Source organism: Puma concolor, chromosome B3 (genome assembly GCF_028749965.1).
Source record: "Puma concolor isolate L17-30 chromosome B3, mPumCon1.1.hap2, whole genome shotgun sequence".
NCBI classification, from domain to species: domain Eukaryota; kingdom Metazoa; phylum Chordata; class Mammalia; order Carnivora; family Felidae; genus Puma; species Puma concolor.
In genome coordinates, this window is record NC_141672.1 from 64,412,788 (window position 1) to 64,431,437 (window position 18,650).

Genomic DNA, 18,650 nt, shown 5'->3' on the forward strand with positions numbered 1-18,650 from the left:
TACTGATGGACTGAGGTTTGGTAAGAGCTTTTAGTAAAATTTTTATAAAATTTACCTAACCTAGGAAATTGCATATGACCATAACCAAGTCACTTAACACCCTGGCTTCAAGCTCCTCACCTGTAAATAAGCTAACTAAATAATATCCAAGGACACATCTTGCTCCAACTTTCTGTGATTCAAGTTGAACGGAGACATTTGTTTCTGAAGTATCACTTCAAGGTGGCTTTTTAAAAAAAATTCAAATCACGAGTATTTCTAATGTTCTTAAATGGTTTTATCAAAAAACTTAAATGTGGTTTCTGGTTGTCATTAGCAGACTTGTTAAAACATGTGGCCAACAGCAGTAGAGACTCATACCAGAAACAGGCACCATCAGTTCCCAGCATCTGTTGCTGCTCTAATCAGAAAGTTAACTCTTTAGAGCTTAGTTTATGTTTTAGTGTTAAGACTTACATTCTATAATTAGTAATGATATCTGTAGTAGAAAATACAGATTGTCAGATGGTTTTGTTTGGAGAACATTAGAGATTATGATTGTTTACCATATTTGCTCCACTCTTGTCCATTTTCTGATTTGTTGGAAGAGTATATAGCTGAAAGAAATCTGGCTGTGCAGGTATGTGGCAGCATTAATAAATTTAAACGTATTGTCATTTTTCTCCCTATTAATATGGTTACCGATTCAACAGAAATTTTTGAGTACCTACATGCATTCTGTTGAACATATTCTAAAAATCCATCATGAGCTGTGAATACAAATCTGCTTTATACATGGGTGTTAGTTGACGTAAAATGATATTCAGAATATGATTTGCCTTTCCTTCCATATTATTTTTTTTGTTATTGCAACCAAAAATGGATACGTTATAATATCTAGTCACTTCTTGATTGTTCTTGTTGACTGATTGGTCAATTATCTTTGGCAGATTGCAGACACCAGACTGACTTCCCTAAGCCCAACAGGACACATCTTCAGCCACCTTCCTCTAGTGTCAGACTGTGCATGATTTTCCATTGTATTCCCCACAGGTTAACTCCTTTCTTGATTTCCCCTGATAAAACTTTCCAAGAAATTACAGAAATAGGGTATTAAACAGAGAATCTGTATGTGATCACTTTTCTCACTTCCAACTTTGTTGAATGCACGGTTTTATCAGGAAAAGTAAGAAGCGATCAATCTTTCAAAACATGATTGCTTTTAAATAATAGAAATTAATAAGCTACAATCAAGGTCTTGATCAGTAAGAGTCTTTAAGTTCTTGAAGTTGTAGGTTTTTTTTTTTTCAACGTTTTTTTGTTTTTTTTTTTTTTTTATTTATTTATGGGACAGACAGAGACAGAGCATGAACGGGGGAGGGGCAGAGAGAGAGGGAGACACAGAATCGGAAACAGGCTCCAGGCTCCGAGCCATCAGCCCAGAGCCTGACGCGGGGCTCGAACTCACGGACTGTGAGATCTTGACCTGGCTGAAGTCGGACGCTTAACCGACTGTGCCACCCAGGCACCCCGAAGTTGTAGGTTTTACATACACTACAAGTTATTATTTATCTTTCATTTTATTTTTACTTTATTGAATTCCATTTTTTTTAAGTTTGATTTTTTAAATTTTAGGTAGAAATGAACTCACAGTTAATTCATTTGCATCACAGTGTGTCTTCTTTTTCAGGGTTATCTTTACAGTTCAGCACTGCAACTATATGGAGTAGAATTGAATGGAGATTTTTGCCAGTTGCAGGAAATGGTTATTAAAAAATACCAGTTCACTGACAGAATAAAGGTACCCTTTTATTTATTTATTTATTTATTTATTTATTTATTTATTTATTTATGAGGGACAGTTGACCCAAAGTGTTACATTAGTTTCAGGTGTATAACATGGTGGTTGACAAGTCTGTACATTAATCTGTGCTCACCATGAGCATAGGTACCATCTGTCCCCACACAGCACTATTACAGTACCATTGACTGTGTTTCCTAAGCTGTATTAAAGGTACCTTTTTAGGGGTGCCTGGGTGGCACAGTCGGTTAAGCGTCCGACTTCAGCCAGGTCACGATCTCGCAGTCCGTGAGTTCGAGCCCCGCGTCAGGCTCTGGGCTGATGGCTCGGAGCCTGGAGCCTGTTTCCGATTCTGTGTCTCCCTCTCTCTCTGCCCCTCCCCCGTTCATGCTCTGTCTCTCTCTGTCCCAAAAATAAACATTGAAAAAAAAATTTTTTTTTAAAAATAAAGGTACCTTTTTAAATATACGTTCTGTTATCGGGGCACCTGGGTGTTTCAGTCAGTTAAGCGTCTGACTTCGGCTTAGGTCATGATCTCGCGGTCCGTGAGTTCAAGCCGCACGTCGGGCTCTGTGCTGACAGCTTAGAGCCTGGAGCCTGCTTCAGATTCTGTGTGTGTGTGTCTCTCTCTCTTTGCACTTCCCCTGCTCGCTCTCTCTCTCTCTCTCAAAAATAAATAAACATTAAAAATTAAATATATATATGTATATTTCTGTTGTCTATCTTATACCATAATTTAGCCAAGTTTCTTCTGAATTGGAGTTAGAAAATCTTTTTGAATCTATTCTTGGTTGCTGTTGTGTAGAAATAGGTGGAGTTGACTTAATATTTTAAAACATTAATAAAGATGAATGTAATTATAATTATCTTCCACTCCTATTTCTCTTCCTCCCCAGTGTTATTAGAAAGTGGAATTTTTTTTCTTAATCTCTTTCATCTCCACTTTAGTACAGTTTTGGTAGCATTTTTGAACCTCTAGATGTTGGTCAGAAGTGTATTTAATTAAATTCTTACGTTGAAAGTAAGCAAAAAAATTAATGCTCTCAGTTCTTTATCTTCTTTTTCTAAGCTTTCAGGAGGCTTTGTGGATGCCACAGAATGGCGGTTCAAGGGGAATGATGCCCTGGGTTGGGCTACAACAGAAATTTTCTCTTTTTCTGTATGTAAGGGCAAAAATAACCAAAAGGGGGAAAGGAAGTTTTTTGCTTAATGCAGTAATTCTTACCCTTTGACTGACAATCTTATACTTCTAGTGGCAATGCAGGGAAATATTGAGCATCGAAGGCTCTCTGGTGTTAAGGGCAATCTGATGTTGAAAGACATCTCAGTACAATTGAGGTCTAGTCTTCCCCTTTCTTACTGAAGGAAATTTTTTCATGGTCTTCCTCCTTCCAAACTTTCTTTTTTCTCTCTCTCTCTGTCTCTTTCTCATCTTAGAAATAAACAAATGATTAAAGTAAATTTATTGTCCAGTAAAAAAATTCATGGGTTGTTCTCACTATCCCATATTTAGTGAACGAAAACACATTGCTCTTGGATAATAAGAATCACATAATTAACAGTAGTGTCGATTTAATTGGAAATTCAGATTTAAAAATTAGGACCTCTGGAGCACCTGGGTGGCTTAGTTGGTTAAGCGTCTGACGTCAGTTCAGGTCGTGATCTCATGGTTTATGAGTTCCAACCCCACACTGGGCTCTCTGCTGTCAGCAGAGGCTGCTTGGGATCCTCTGCACCCTTTTCTCTCTGCCCCTCCCCCATTCACGTGCTCATTCTCTGTCAAAAATAAACATTAAAAAAAATTTTTTTAATAAAAAATAAAAATCAGGACCTCTGAGAATCATAGTTTATAAATGGACAACCAAATACTTTATTATTATTTTTTTAAAGAAGATGATAAAGTTATATAAAACATTTACGGGGTGCCCAAGTGGCTCAGTTGGTTAAGTATCTGACTTGATTTCAGCTCAGGTCATGATTTCAGTTTGTGAGGTTGAGGCCCAAATGGGGTGCTGTGCTGACCTCACAGAGCCTGCTTGGGATTCTCTCTCTCCCTGTCTCTCTCTGCCCCTCCCCTGCTCATGTGAATGCTCTCCCTCTCTCTAAATAAATGAACTTTAAAAAAAAAAAAGCATTTATTTACATTTTAAAAGATTTTTACCCCTTACTTTTCAAAGGAGTATATGGGGATGCATGCCCATCCCACATACTTTCCCAGCTTATGGCTTTGGTGGCTATTAGTAACCCAATGGCAGAAAGCTGTTTTTATACCATTTTATTGGCAACCTTCACAGTTTCCTTCCTTGATGCTAAAGATAATTGTTGTGTTTGAGAGGCCCTAAGATCAACAGAAAGGAATTGTAGGACTATTTTTTATAGTATCTGTTGAAACCCATCCACCCTTTAAGGCTCAGTCTCTGTGTTTTGTTTTGTTGTAGTTTGTGTTTGGTCTTTTTTGACAGGACTTTCCTCAGAAGTCTAAGAATCCTTGGTTGTCTGTTCATACTTGAAAGTGAGAAACAAAAAGGCTGGTTGAATTTCTCAGCACTTAGGTGGGAATTCTGAGCACTGTGGGCTTCACTGTTGAGTGATCTTGTTTGGGTAGTTAATTAGTTGGAGAATATCTGATAAAGTAGCTTAAGATCTTTCCTCTTGGGCTGGTCTGATTGCCCGGAGAAAACCTTTCCAGTCTCCTTACTAAATGGCAAACAACATCCTGGGGACTGAGGGATAGAGGAAAAGAATTGAGATGTGAGGGATTCACAGCATCCTGTCTGCGTTATTTCCTTACTTCCCTTGTTTTCAGTACATTAGCCTTTCTTTCAGCTAGTCCTGATATCCCCTGACCCAGACACCTTTGCATTTTATCCTTTGCAGAGAATAAACCTCTGTTGCTGGGGCAGGGCAGAGGTGTATAGGGGTCTGGGTGCTTCTAAAACTGACTTTCAACCAAATTACCTTATTTTTAGCATTTGTCTGTACTCCTTCACCCAGAAATGCCCAGTACCACCAAATATAAGCCTTTTTAAGATTCTGTAGTATAAATCAAGGCTGGATCTTTGCTTTCTATATGTCTAGGAATATATAGAATATATGTATATTATAGATATATATGTGCTTATATATAGATACATATTTTTATTCTATATAAAATTATAGATATATGTATAGAATTATGTATATAACTAAATATGTAGAATTATAGATATGTACAGAATATTTAGAATTATAGATACATAATCTACTTAGAAATCAGATTTTTCTGGTCCTAAATTCCTTATTAGTTCCTCTTTTTTTCCTAACATACTAATTTTTTTTAGATTTTATTTTAAGTAATCTCTACACCCAACATGGGGCTCGAACTTACAACCCTGAGATCAAGAGTCTCATGCTCTACCAACTGAGCCGGCCAAAGCACCTCCTTAACTTGTAAATTTTATGTCTGTTGTTTGCTTTCCTATTCTCTTCATCCTTGTAGGTATACATCTTCTTTTCTAAAAACCCCATATTTTTATTATAATGGGGTTTCAGGAAAGTACTAGAGTACATGCCATGTGTCTTATGCACTTTATGAAAAGACCCATTGATTTAAATTCTTCCCTTTCTTTTAGGCTAAAGGTGAATTTTCCTTTATTCATATCTTGCTTATTCCTTTGATGGGATTTAGAGTTACCAGCATAGCTGTTTCATCCCATTACTAGATTATAAAGTATTTCAGTATAGATAGTGTATCTCATTCATCATGTTATATCTCCTTGCATAGTATCTTATATATAGGAGGTGTCCATTAAAAATTGGTTAAATTGATTTTGGTTGCCTTGTGGCCTTTGCCTTGTTAGCATTCCAGTTTGTCCAGAGCCATTTTGAGGGGTTGCCCTGGGACCTCTATTGGTTGCCATAATTAATTGATCCACCATATTTTTTTACCCTATCTGTGGGATGAGGTGTGAGAGAGTGAACAGAGATAGGAAAGAAAAAGAGGAAACTATATGAGAGCTATACTATATCCATAGGTTAATTTGCATACCTATTTCATATCTCAGCAACATGTTTAGAAAGTTTAAAGTGAGGGGAGCTTGGGTGGCTCGGTCAGTTGGGTGTCAGACTTTGGCTCTGGTCATGATCTCACAGTTCATGGGTTCGAGCCCCACATTGGGCTCTGTGCTGACAGCTCAGAGCCTAGAGCCTGTTTCAAATTCTGTACCTCCCTCTCTCTTGCCCTTCCCCCACTCATGTTCTGTCTCTCAGAAATAAACGTTAAAAAAAATTTTTTTTAAAGAAATTTTAAAGTGAGTGTTTTCTAAGTGTGCTCAGGAACAACATGTCAAAGGTGTGGTTCAGAGACTACAGACCCACTTAATTTAAACTATTTTAGTATTTTTACTACTTAAAGAATAAAATATGTTAAGAATCAAGGGTGCCTGGGTGACTCAGATGATTAAGCGTCTGAATTGATTTTGGCTCAGGTCGGGATTTCACAATTCACTTGGGCATCTGACTTCAGCTCAGGTCATGATCTCTCGGTTAATGGGTTTGAGCCTTGTGTCAGGCTCTGTACTAACAATACGGAGCCTGCTTGGGATTCTCTCTCCCTCTCTCTGCCCCTCCCCTGCTCATGCTCGCTCCAAATAAATAAATAAATAAAACTTAAAAATAAATTTTTTTTAATATGTTAAGAATCAGACTCTACAACATTCTGAACAGTATTTATTTGTAAGACCAAAGAAATCATATGATACAAAATAGTTTAACTTTTTCTCTTCTTTTTAAAATGAAAAGAGGTGGGGCGCCTGGGTGGCGCAGTCGGTTAAGCGTCCGACTTCAGCCAGGTCACGATCTCGCGGTCCGTGAGTTCGAGCCCCGCGTCAGGCTCTGGGCTGATGGCTCAGAACCTGGAGCCTGTTTCCAATTCTGTGTCTCCCTCTCTCTCTGCCCCTCCCCCGTTCATGCTCTGTCTCTCTCTGTCCCAAAAATAAATAAACGTTGAAAAAAAAATTTTTTTAAATAAATAAATAAATAAATAAATAAAATGAAAAGAGGTTTATTCTGGGGCATCTGGGTGGCTCAGTTGGTTAAGCCTCCGACTTCAACTCGGGTCATGATCTCACAGTTCGTGAGTTCAAGCCCTGAGACAGGCTCTGTGCTGACAGCCTGGAGCCTGGAGCCCACTTCCAGTTCTGTGTCTCTCTCTCTATCTGCCCCTTCACTGATCACACTCTGTCTCTCTCTCTCTCCAAAATAAATAAACATTAAAAAAAATTTTTTTAAAGAAAAGAGGTTTGTTTTGCTCTTCAGAAAATAGATGTTTTCTCTTGTTATCTTGCCTGTGCTATGTAAGATTTGTTGATTCTGGTCTAGGTTAATTTTTTGAGGTATATAGTTTTTATTTTTTATTATTAAGTTTTTTGTTCTAATTCCAGTATAGTTAACATACAGTGTTAGATTAGTTTCAGGTGTACAATATAATAATTCAACAATTCTATACATTACTCTGTGTTCATCATGATAAGTGTACTCTTTAATCCCCATCACCTATTTCACCAATCCTCCCACCCACCTCCCCTCTGCTGACCATCAGTTTGTTCTCTAAGGTTAAGATTCCGTTTTTTACTTTGTCTCTCTCTTTTTTCCCTTTATTTGTTTTCATAAATTCCACACTTGAGTGAAATCGTATAGTATTTGTCCTTCTCTGACTTATTTCACTTAGCATTATACTCTCTAGCTCCGTCCATGTTACTGCAAATGGCAAATTTCATTCTTGTTTATGACTAATATTCCATTGTGTGTGTGTGTGTATATATATACATATACATATATATGTATATATATATATATATATACATACGTACGTATGTATATATACATACATACATATACCACCCCTTCTTTATCCATTCATCTGTTGGTGGACACTGGGACTGCTGCCATAATTTGGGTATTGTAAAGAATGCTGCAGTAAACATAGGGGTGCATGTGTCCCTTTGAATTAGTGCTTTTATATGTTTTCAGTAACTACCCAGTACTGCGAGTAATGGGTCATACAGTAGTCTTATTTTTACCTTTTTGAGGAACCTCCATACTGTCTTCCACAGTGGCTGCCTCAGTTTGCGTTCCCACCAGTAGTGCATGAAGGTTTCTTTTTCTCTATATCCTTGCCAACATTTGTTGTTTCTTGTGTTTTTTATTTTAGTCATTCTGACAGATGTGAAGTGATATCTCATTGTAGTTCTGATTTACATTTCCCTGATGATGAGTAATGTTGAGCATCTTTTCATGTGTCTGTTGGCCATCTATACGTCTTCTTTGGAGAAATGTCTCTTCATGTCTTCTGCCCATTTAATTGGATTATTTGGTTTTTTGGTGTTGAGTCTTATATGTTCTTTATAGATTTTGGATGCTAACCCTTTATCAGATATGTCATTTGCAAATATCGTTTCCCGTTCAGGAGTTTGTCATTTAGTTTTGTTGATTGTTTCCTTTGCTGTACAGAAGCTTTTCATTTTGATATAGTCCCAATAGTTTATTTTTGCTTTTGTTTCCCTTGCCTTGGGAGATCTATCTAGAAAGATGTTGCTATAGCCAGTGTCAGAGAAATTATTACCTGTACTCTCTTCTAGGATTTTTATGGTTTCGGGTCTTACCTTTAGGTCTTTACTCCATTTTGAGTTTATTTCTGCATATGGTGTAAGAAAGGGGTTCAGTTTCATACTTTTGCATGTAGCTGTACAGTTTTCCCAACACCATTTGTTAAAGACACTGTCTTTTTCTTGTTGCATATTCTTACCTCTTTTGTCAAAGATTAATTGACCACATAGTTGTGGATTTATTTCTGGGTTTTCTATTCTGTTCATTGATTTAGGTGTCTGTATTTGTGCCAGAACCATACTGTTTTGATCACTCCAATTTTGTAATACAACTTGAAGTCTAGAATTGTGTTATCTCCAGTTTTGTTTTTCTTTTTCAAGTTTGCTTTGGCCATTTAGGATCCTTTGTGATTCGATACAAAATTTAGGATTGTTTGTTCTAGTTCTGTGAAAATTGCTGTTGGTGTTTTGATAGGGATTCCATTAAGTCTTGATTTGAGTAGTATAGATATTTTAACAATATTTGTTCTTCCAGCCCATGAACATGAAATGTCTTTCCATTTCTTTGTGTCATCCTGAATTTCATTCATCAGTGTTTGTTTTCAAAGTACAGGTCTTTAATCCTGAGAAACTTAACAGAAACCCATGGAGGAGGGGAAGGAAAAAAAAAAAAAAAAGAGGTTAGAGTGGGAGAGAGCCAAAGCATAAGAGACTGTTAAAAACTGAGAACAAACTGAGGGTTGATGGGGGGTGGGAGGGAGGAGAGGGTGGGTGATGGGTATTGAGGAGGGCACATTTTGGGATGAGCACTGGGTGTTGTATGGAAACCAATTTGACAATAAATTTCATATATTAAAAAAAAAAAAAACAAAGTACAGGTCTTTAACCTCCTTGAATAAACTTATTCCTAGGTATTCTATTGTTTGGGGTATGAGGCATATAGTTAAAAAAATTTTTTTTTTTACTTTTTTTTTAGTGTTGATTTATTTTTGTGAGAGAGAAACAGAGTGCAAGCAGGGGAGGAACAGAGAAGGGGGAGACACAGAATCTGAAGCAGGCTTCAGGCTCTGAGCTGTCAGCACAGAACCTGAGCCGAAGTCGGACACCCAACTGACTGAACCACCCAGGTGCCCCTAGGCATATAGTTTTTAAATAAATTATCTTGTTAGCTTTTTTAGATAAATAATATATCAAGTAAATTTTAGATGAAAAGTTAGACAAAGCCAATAAGCATATTAACATTTTACAATGTATCAGTTACTTTTATTGTTTTTATATGATCCCATTTGATTCTGTGAATCATAATAGATATATTCCAATTTATTTATGAGGATACTGACTGCCTAAGTATACAAACTCCATTGATGATGGAGCCAGAATTTGACCCTAGGGCCTTTGACTCTTAACAATTAATGATATAATCATAGTGAGAAAAAGCTCTGAACTGGAGATTAAAAGACTATAATTATATGAATAAATTTTATATATGTATATATGTATAAATAAATCCATCTAAAACAAATTTTCACAAGTTTATGGTTTTCATTAGATATCAAGTATCTCCCCTAGACAGTACTATTAAATACACTGTTCTTTCTCCCCTTTTAAGTAGGTTAACTTCTCATATTGCCTCAACAACATCATTGAACCAATAAATATTTCTTCTTTGGTTATATGATACGGTATCTTTGTTTTCTTAAATGAACTCATTCTTCTTTAGGTGCTTCATGCAGACATCTGTACCCAAGGTTCACTTCTGCAAAATGCTGATGTTATTATAATGAATAACGTCTTCGAATATTTTCTTGATGAGGCAGAACAGGCCAGGTATGTTATTTATTCAAGCAAGAATCTGTTAAACTATATTCAGCAAAGTATGAAAAGGGGTTAGTGGGGCGCTTGGCTGGCTCAGTCAATCAGGCAACTCTTAATGTTGGGGTTATGAGTTCAAGCCCTACACTGGGTGTAGAGATTACTTAAATAAATGCATATTTTTTTAAAAAAATAAAGGGTTGATAAAGTAGAAATACTTTCATATTAAACTATTTTTTAAAACAACCTCAACAAGATTATATTAACAAGGAAATGCATTATGTATAAAATAAAAATAAACTTTGATTGTCTAACTTTGTAGAATATCACATCTAATTTGCAGGGGGGAGGGTATATATAAAATTATATCATGACTCAAGCACCTGCTTAGCAATCACGGATGCAATAAAATATCTATTCCCAGTGGGCGTTTATACTTACTCTTTTCTGTTTTATTTTCTTTGAAAAAACATCTCATGTGCTATTCTATCACAAAATGATGGGAATTAATTTTTGTGAGTATAAAGCAAGATATAAGAATATTCACCAAAATAGCGCTTAATTATCAAACTAAAAATATTTTTAAGGTGGTAATAGTTGGTTCCTAGAGTTATTCCACTCTTCAGGTAATGGAAAAATCAGCAAATCTGTTACCACTTTTTTGACTTCTCTGCCACAGTTTGATGTTTTTTGATCCATCAGGACCAGTAGGTTCCTCTAATTGGAAAATTCCTGTGGTCCATAGTCTGAGACACTGATTTTTCTGGCTAGTTAGGATTGCTGGCTTTTTATTTATCATAATGGCATATGTGTACTCTAGATGCAGGAAAGCTCCTTTCCATATGTATGAAAGGGAATTACACAAATGTTTGGATTAGTGTATCAATAAGGTTTCTACTGCAGAGAAATAAAAAGGCATATAGTTACAGACCATAAATAGTTATTACTAAGTGGACTCTCAAATGGCTAAACCTCTTCATCCTGCCACCCTTTTACCTTTAACCTTCACCCTGCCCCCAACTTTCTCCCTCCCTCCCTCCCTCCCTCTCTCTCTCTCTCTCTTTCACACACACGCACACACACACACACACACACACACACACACACACACACACACACACACACAAATACATATATCCAGAGGGTTGATGGGGGGTGGGAGGGAGGGGAAAATGGGTGACGGGCATTGAGGAGGGCACCTGTTGGGATGAGCACTGGGAGCACTGGGTGTTGTATAGAAACCAATTTGACAATAAATTTCATATTAAAAAATATATACATATATCCATACCCATTACTAGTAGGTTAAGGTCACTATGAAATTAACAATTTAAATATTTTAAAAAGAAACTAGTTCAGGGGCGCCTGGGTGGCTCAATGATTAAGCATCCTACTCTTGATTTCAGCTCAGGTTATGATCTCATGGTTCATGGGATCGTCAGGCTCTGTGCCAGTTGTGGAGCCTGCTTGGGATTCTCTCTCTCCCTCTCTATCTGCCCCTCCCCTGCTCACATTCTCCTCTTTCAAAATAAATAAGTAAACATTAAAAAAAGAAAGAAAGAAACTAGTTCAACAGAAAGCTAATCATATAGTCAAAGCTCAGCCACAATGAGTGACAATTTTTGGTCACAGGCTAAAGACCAGAAACACAACACGAGCAAAGTTGTTTTAATAATGGTGCTTTCTTTAAACTTAATTTCCAGTGGACAAAGTATGATTAGCTCTTTACCTTTTTAAGTTAATGACCACTAGCCAAAACATTACATAATTGTTGGAGAATGAAATATTAACCAGGTTTATGTTGTACAAGAAGTTAAAAGAGAAAAACACCTTAAAATTTTTGGAGATTCATTGTAGAAAGATTTAGACTACTGAAGACTGGTGAAAGCTACTGGTGAACTTGATATTGGAAATACTGCTGAATGTTTGGGCTGTTTTAAAAGCTTTCTTGGTACATTCAGTCACAAACTCTCATTGTTCAGTGAATAGGTTTTGGCCACATATGTTGGTTCGGTCATTTCTCCTAAATTAGTCTAGTGCAATGAAGTCTAAAATATATGCAGGTTATAGTCATGAATGACAGTATATAAGATAATGTTTAGAACACATAGTAAAGTATTCTGACATTGGAATCATTCTGAAGAAACTGATCATTTAGCTGTATTAATTCTGTATTGTACTAAGTGAAAAGGAACAGATGGCATTACATATAGCCTCCAAAGACTTGTAGTCTTAATTAGAATCTGGGACAAGTGGGATGATATTGCTATAGGAGTTAGTATATAAGAGAAAACAGAAATATATCATAATAATAGAAAATGTGTACTCAGGAAAGTCTGAGGCTTCAGAATAAGTTAGATCTCATTGCAGGGTAACACCCCAGATTTGTAGAGTAATTGTTAGTTTCAAAGGTGCCTCAATGCATTTTTTTATTAGGTAAAACAGATACAACTCCTACAGTGACAGCTTACCAGTATTTTGAGAGCCATGACCAACCGTGCCAATTTACTCAGCTTCTTCATTCTTATTAAATAAACTTGTAAAATACATCATTTTTAAGGCACCACATCAAAACAATAGCTCTAACCCAAGCACAGGGACTGTTATCAAGCACTGCTACGTGATTTTAGATCTAGCCTAAGAAAAAAGAACATTTGTATCATTTTGCCTAATAAACTCCAGAATACTAAACCTAATAAATTGTTGTAACTAAAATAAATACAAATGACACTGCTGCCCACGTGCCTGTTGCAAGGGATGCCCATCCCTGCTTTGCTGACCATCGCTCCCCAGTAGCGGGGTGCACTGTCGAGACTCGTGTACATGAGAATCCAGTTCATGTCTGCATTAAAGTGAGTCAGAACTGCTCAGGTGTTGCCCTCTGGCACATACATATGTACATGGTATTTTGTCGTGCTTTCAACCAGGCTGGCCCCACTAAACCATATTGTCCAGAAGTCTTTCCATTAAATATTTTTGACAACCAAATAAAGTATGATTTCACTCTTGATGTTATTTTTAAAATGTAATCTACATATTCTGCTTTATTGTTAGCTTTTTCTTGGTTTCTGGCTTCTGTGGCCTTTCTCTACGTCCCTTCTCCCCTCTCTTCCTCTCCCCAGCCCTTTTCCATCCGCAGATCCAGTTTTGACACACTTCATCAAGAGTTTAAGGGGCGTTAACTGCTGATCCACCTTTACCTTGTGTACTGGTCCTGAGAACTGAGTTTTTGGCTTACAGTACCTGGTAGTAACACAAATCCCCATCTTGCTAAATCTCTTCAATACTGAACTGAAAAATTTCCCAATTTCTAATTTGCTGCTATAATCCTGTTTCCTGCAGGCAAACACTTTTGCCCACCTGGATTTCTAGGTATTGCTTATGCTGCATTTTCTCTTGTCATTTTCTTTTTTTTTTTATGTGTTCAGTATCTGGTAAAACCTAAAATACAAGTTTTTAATATGTTGCAGAGCCTGGGAATATATCAGCCATAATGTAAGGAAACAAGGATCCTTATTAGTAACAGTACCAAGCCTTGAAGATTCTCTCTCAAGTCTTCAGGTATGTAAGCCTCTTTCCCAGCATTTTTATTGTCAAAACTTTTCTTCTACTTTTTTCTTTTTTTTTTTTTAAACATTTTTATTTATTTTAGAGAGACAGAGCATGAGCAGGGAAGGGGCAAAGAGAGAGGGAGACACAGAATCCGAAGCAGGCTCCAGGCTCTGAGCTGTCAGCACAGAGCCTAACTCAGGGCTCAGACCCATGAACCATGAAATCGTGACCTGAGCCGAAGTTGTCCGCTTAACCGACTGAGCCACCCAGGTGCCCCTCTTCTACTTTTTTCTGGTAGCTATTACAATATTCTGGAAATGCTTTTTCTGGATATAGTGACATATGATTGAAAGAATGCAGAAGCCTATGGCTTAAGAACTGGTTTGTAGTTTTTTCATTGACCTCAAGAGCTCAGAAATTATAATTCTTATCTTGGTATTGATTCCTTTGCTTCTCCACCTGGTTTTTCCAACGGGGGGGGTTACAGTTTTAGGTTAACAAATGCTCTTAAATGTTTGTAAGAAGCTTAGAACACCCACATCATAACATTTCCCTTAGAACAAAAGGAACAGAGTTGTTCAAGGCTTCTAGAATAAGATATGTAGATTGGAGGTCCATGTACTCTGTGTAGTTTGGAATCTTATGCAGTCCACTTCTTTGTTCCTCAGATTCTCCATATAAAATAAGTCCAGAGCACCTGAGTGGCTCAGTAGGTTGAACATACGACTTTGGCTAAAGTCATGATCTCATCATGGATTTGAGTCCCATGTCTGGCTTTGTGTTGACAGGGTGGAGGCTGCTCTGGATTCTCTGTCTACCTCTCTCTCTGCCCCTCTCCAACAGGCTTTCTCTCTCTTTCTCAAAAATAAACATCTTTTTGAAAAGGACAGATTTTTAAAAATAAATAAGGCCCATACTTACTAAGTTTCAACCCAATAAATTGACCTTTATATAAAGATTCATTAGTATTTATAAAGTTCTTAGAGACCCCCAGATGAAAGATACTGTTGTATTTCTCAATAATGGAGTGCTACAGTTTTTTTTAGTAGCGCTTTCCTTACCTATAAGCATTGCCAAATTTAAGTATCTATTTCTTCCTTAAAAAAAGACTAAACAATCATCAATAATACTGTAAGAACTTTTTGTTAATCATCTAAATTACAAAAGTAATTCATGTTTGCCATAAAAAGGGAAATAATCCTGAGATGTATTAAAAAAAGATGTTAATCTCCCCATTCCCTCCATTTAATTCTTTTCCGGAGAGACCCATCTCATGAGTGGTATGATCCTACCATACTTTTCCATACTTATAAAAATGTGTCTTTTAAATATATGGTCTCCAATTTATTATTTCTATATAGATTTGAAGTAACTTGGTGAGTTTTCACTTAACAAAATAGTAATTTTCACGCTAAATATGTAGATCTGTCTAGATAACCACTGGAAATTATTACTTAAGAATACATAAGTATTCATACATAAATTTATACATAAATTTTTTAATAACTTTATTGCTTTATTGTTTAATGAATCTTCTTTAACCAGATATATTCATTGGTGTCTCTAGAATTTCTGTGCCATGCAGACTCAAGTTTACAATGCAGAGGAAGGTGGGGGGAGCAGGTAAAAGTTATGGGGGGAGAGTAGATTAGCCCCTCTCATGCAGTCCCTTAGCACCATCACTGTGTATGTATGAATAGTTTTTTCTGTTCTCTGTGTATTCTCATTGTTCTAGTGTTTTATTGTTTAAACCTAATAATAATTATTAAACTAGTTACATTAAAACAATTACTCTATTCTGCATTTTCTTTTTTCTTTCAAGTTCCAAAATCATAGTAAATTAAATCCTGAATCCGCAGACCTGCCATGTAGTACAGCAAAGAATTGTTCATATGAGGGGCACCTGGGTGGCTCAGTCAGTTGAGTGTCTGACTCTTGGTTTTGGATCAGGTCATGATCTCATGGTTTCATGAGTTCGAGCCCTGCGTCAGTCTCTGCGCTGGCAGCACAGAGCCTGCTTGGGATTCTCTCTCTCTCCCTCTGTGCCCCTCCCCCACTTGCGCTCTCTGTGTCTCTCTCAAAATAAATAAATAAACTTTAAAAATATTGTTCATATAACACTATGTAAACTTAGTCCTGCTCATTGTAAAAAAAAATCTCTTGTATTCAGTTACTTAGTTCATCATGATTTCTTGAGTTCCAGAGAACAGGATCATTCTGCAGTTTACATGTGTTTTTATAATCTTTCTCTTCCAGATTAATATACAGTTATCTCCCTGGGTTGAAGAGGTACCATTGAACTACGATGTATACCCAGAAAAGCATATTGACAGAGAAGCTCTTGAACAAATTCATTTGTATAAGATTCTGTGACATTAAAATAGTCCTATCTCAGTGTAATGTTTTGTGGTGTATATTACAAATTTATTTTTAAAAATCCCCCCAATACCCTAACATATGTTTCTGTATTTTCCTTTCTAGTCTTTGTGTATATGTTTACATATTTGTAAATAGTTGTATGGGTATATATAAATATACATAGTTGTGTATAGACACATAGTTGTGTCTCTATACAACTTTGATTTCTGTGATAGTTTAATTAAATATCAGAATATTTTTGGTTTTCCCATTTCTTTTATCTTGTTTAAAACATAAATATAGGGGCATCTGGGTTGCTCAGTTCCTTGAATGTCCGACTCTTGATATCAGCTCAGGTCATGATCTGAGGGTCGTGAGATGGAGCCCAACATTGGGCTCCACGCTGAGGGTGGAGCCTGCTTGGGATTCATTCTCTCTCTCTCTCTCTCTCTCTCTCTCTCTCTCTCTCTCTCTCTCTTTCCCTCTCTCCCTCCCTCCCTCCCTCCCTTTGCCCCTCTCCCCCTCTTTCTCTCTCTCAAATAAATAAACAAACCACATAAATATGTCTTTCTTTAGTCACTAACTCTGCATATCAATCCAGATAGGACAAAAAAGATCAGAAGGTGTTTTTATCACAAAAGAAGGGTAGAGGGGAAGAAGGTAGGTTACATTAGATCCCATTTATTAGATCTGTATTCTGTAAGATTCCTTGCATACAGCTTTATGTGAAAAGGCTAGCAGAAGGACTAAAATAAAAAATAAGATACTTATAGCTGTTATTTGTATGACTATTTTATACATAATTAAATGTATCGGTTTACTGTAATAGCATATATCTAGGCACTTAAATTTCAAACACAACAAACAATACTAATGTAGCAAATACATAAGATACAAATAGTAATCACACATGAAAAAATAAGTTTATTAGTAACGGTGCATAATTACAGAACGATTATTGAATTTCACTTGATTGTGTACCTATTCTTTTTAATAGGGTTTTTTTTTTTTAATATTTATTTATTTTAGAGAGAGAGACAGAGTATGAGCAGGAGAGGGGCAGAGAGAGAGACACAGAATCTCAAGCAGGCTCCAGGCTCTGCGCTGTCAGCACAGAGCCTAACACAGGGCTCAAACCCATGAACCACAAGATCATGACCTGAGCTAAAGTCAGACACTTAACCAACTGACCCACCCAAGCATACCAATTGGGCACCTTTTCTTAAGAAATTATATTTCTGGGGCACCTGGGTGGCTCAGTCAGTTAAGCATCTGACTCTTGATCTCAGCTCAGGTTACAATCTTAAGATTCTGGGATTGAGCCCCACGTCAGGCTCTGTGCTGGAGCCTGCTTGGAGTTCCCTCTCTGCCCCTCCCCTACTCACACACTCAATCACTCTCAAAGAAAGAAAGAAAAAGAGAAAAGAAAAAGGAAGGAAAGAGAAAGAAACTGTATTTTCTAAACTCTGATTCCCAATTATCCTAGTGCTTGTTGAACTTCTAAAGCAAAATTTGCTTGCTCTGGCCCTGGGTATATGCCAGAACTCCCATTCTAGAATGCACTGGGCAGGACAAGAGAGATAACATTAGCAACACATGAAGGGACAAGTCTATTTGTAAATCATTCAGCCCCTAAGCTCTAAAATAAAAATAAATATTCAGCTATCATTAGTAGAATATATTCAAGAGCATAGAATATCAGTGGTTTCCATAGATACATGCATAAAGTTACAGAAAAAATTGACAATTATTTTTTTAAGTTTATTTTTTTTAGTAATCTCTGCACCAAATGTGGGGCTTGAACTCATGACCCCAAGATCAAGAGTTGCCCTACCGATTGAACCAGCCAGATGTCCCAACCATTGTTTAAATACTGTTGTCACTGCGATGATTTTAGTTATGTTAAACTATATATAAACTATTTTAGTTGTGTTAAACTATGGATCTTTAGTTGATGGAATGGAAAAGAAGGTATAAAAATGTATAAAATACAAAATACTGGAAATTATTCTATGTAATATTTATGCCATTAATACAGTTTTTAGTAAATGAGGCAAATATTAGAACTATAGGATATTGAGGAGACATTCTTACACCAGTATTAAAATTCTGTGTGTAAAATTCTTTAATATAGACTTTAATATAGATTTTTATGTATAGACTTTGAAATGTCTGTATGTTTGTCTAGATATCTCTAGACATATACTGTCATTAAAAAGGCTAGTTTCTCACTTGGGGAAAATTTTTCATCTATGGAATTTTACGCTCCAGTTTGTTACTCCTTGTGTGTCTCACAAGGTTCAGGGGAAAAAGGGTGGTGGAGCTCAGATATTTCTGTATTTCAGCAGCCAAATGAAAAAAATCACAAAACATTTTTTCATATTACTAGTGATCAGACTACTAAAAACATTAAGATTACAGTAAATGTCTGAATTATTTAACTCTTTACCTCCTAAAATGTGTGACCAATTTGATGAAAGAGTTAAACTGGATAGAAAACAAAATTGTTTTTAGAACTTTTTTCTAAAAAGTTTAGATATAAGGTAAGGACAGATGTTCCTAGT

The 18,650-nt window shown here is 36.5% G+C and overlaps 1 protein-coding gene across 8 annotated transcripts in view; it reads left to right on the plus strand.

The window, feature by feature from the left end:
• LOC112855725 (uncharacterized) overlaps nt 1–18,650 on the plus strand; it is a 69,154-nt gene that overhangs the window by 27,008 nt on the left and 23,496 nt on the right. For 7 of the 8 annotated variants that reach the window (XR_015252428.1, XR_015252429.1, XR_015252430.1 and 4 more), the window contains exons 5-7: nt 1,670–1,780; nt 10,085–10,191; nt 13,647–13,737. Coding sequence is in view for 1 of the 8 variants with exons in the window: in XM_086709933.1 (XP_086566059.1) it covers nt 1,670–1,780; nt 10,085–10,191; nt 13,647–13,737; nt 15,985–16,101 (426 nt within the window). In the remaining 7 variants the exon portion in view is untranslated. Of the gene's footprint in view, nt 1–1,669; nt 1,781–10,084; nt 10,192–13,646; nt 13,738–15,984; nt 16,345–18,650 lie in introns of those variants that run through there. The other variant, XM_086709933.1, reaches the window with a different exon arrangement.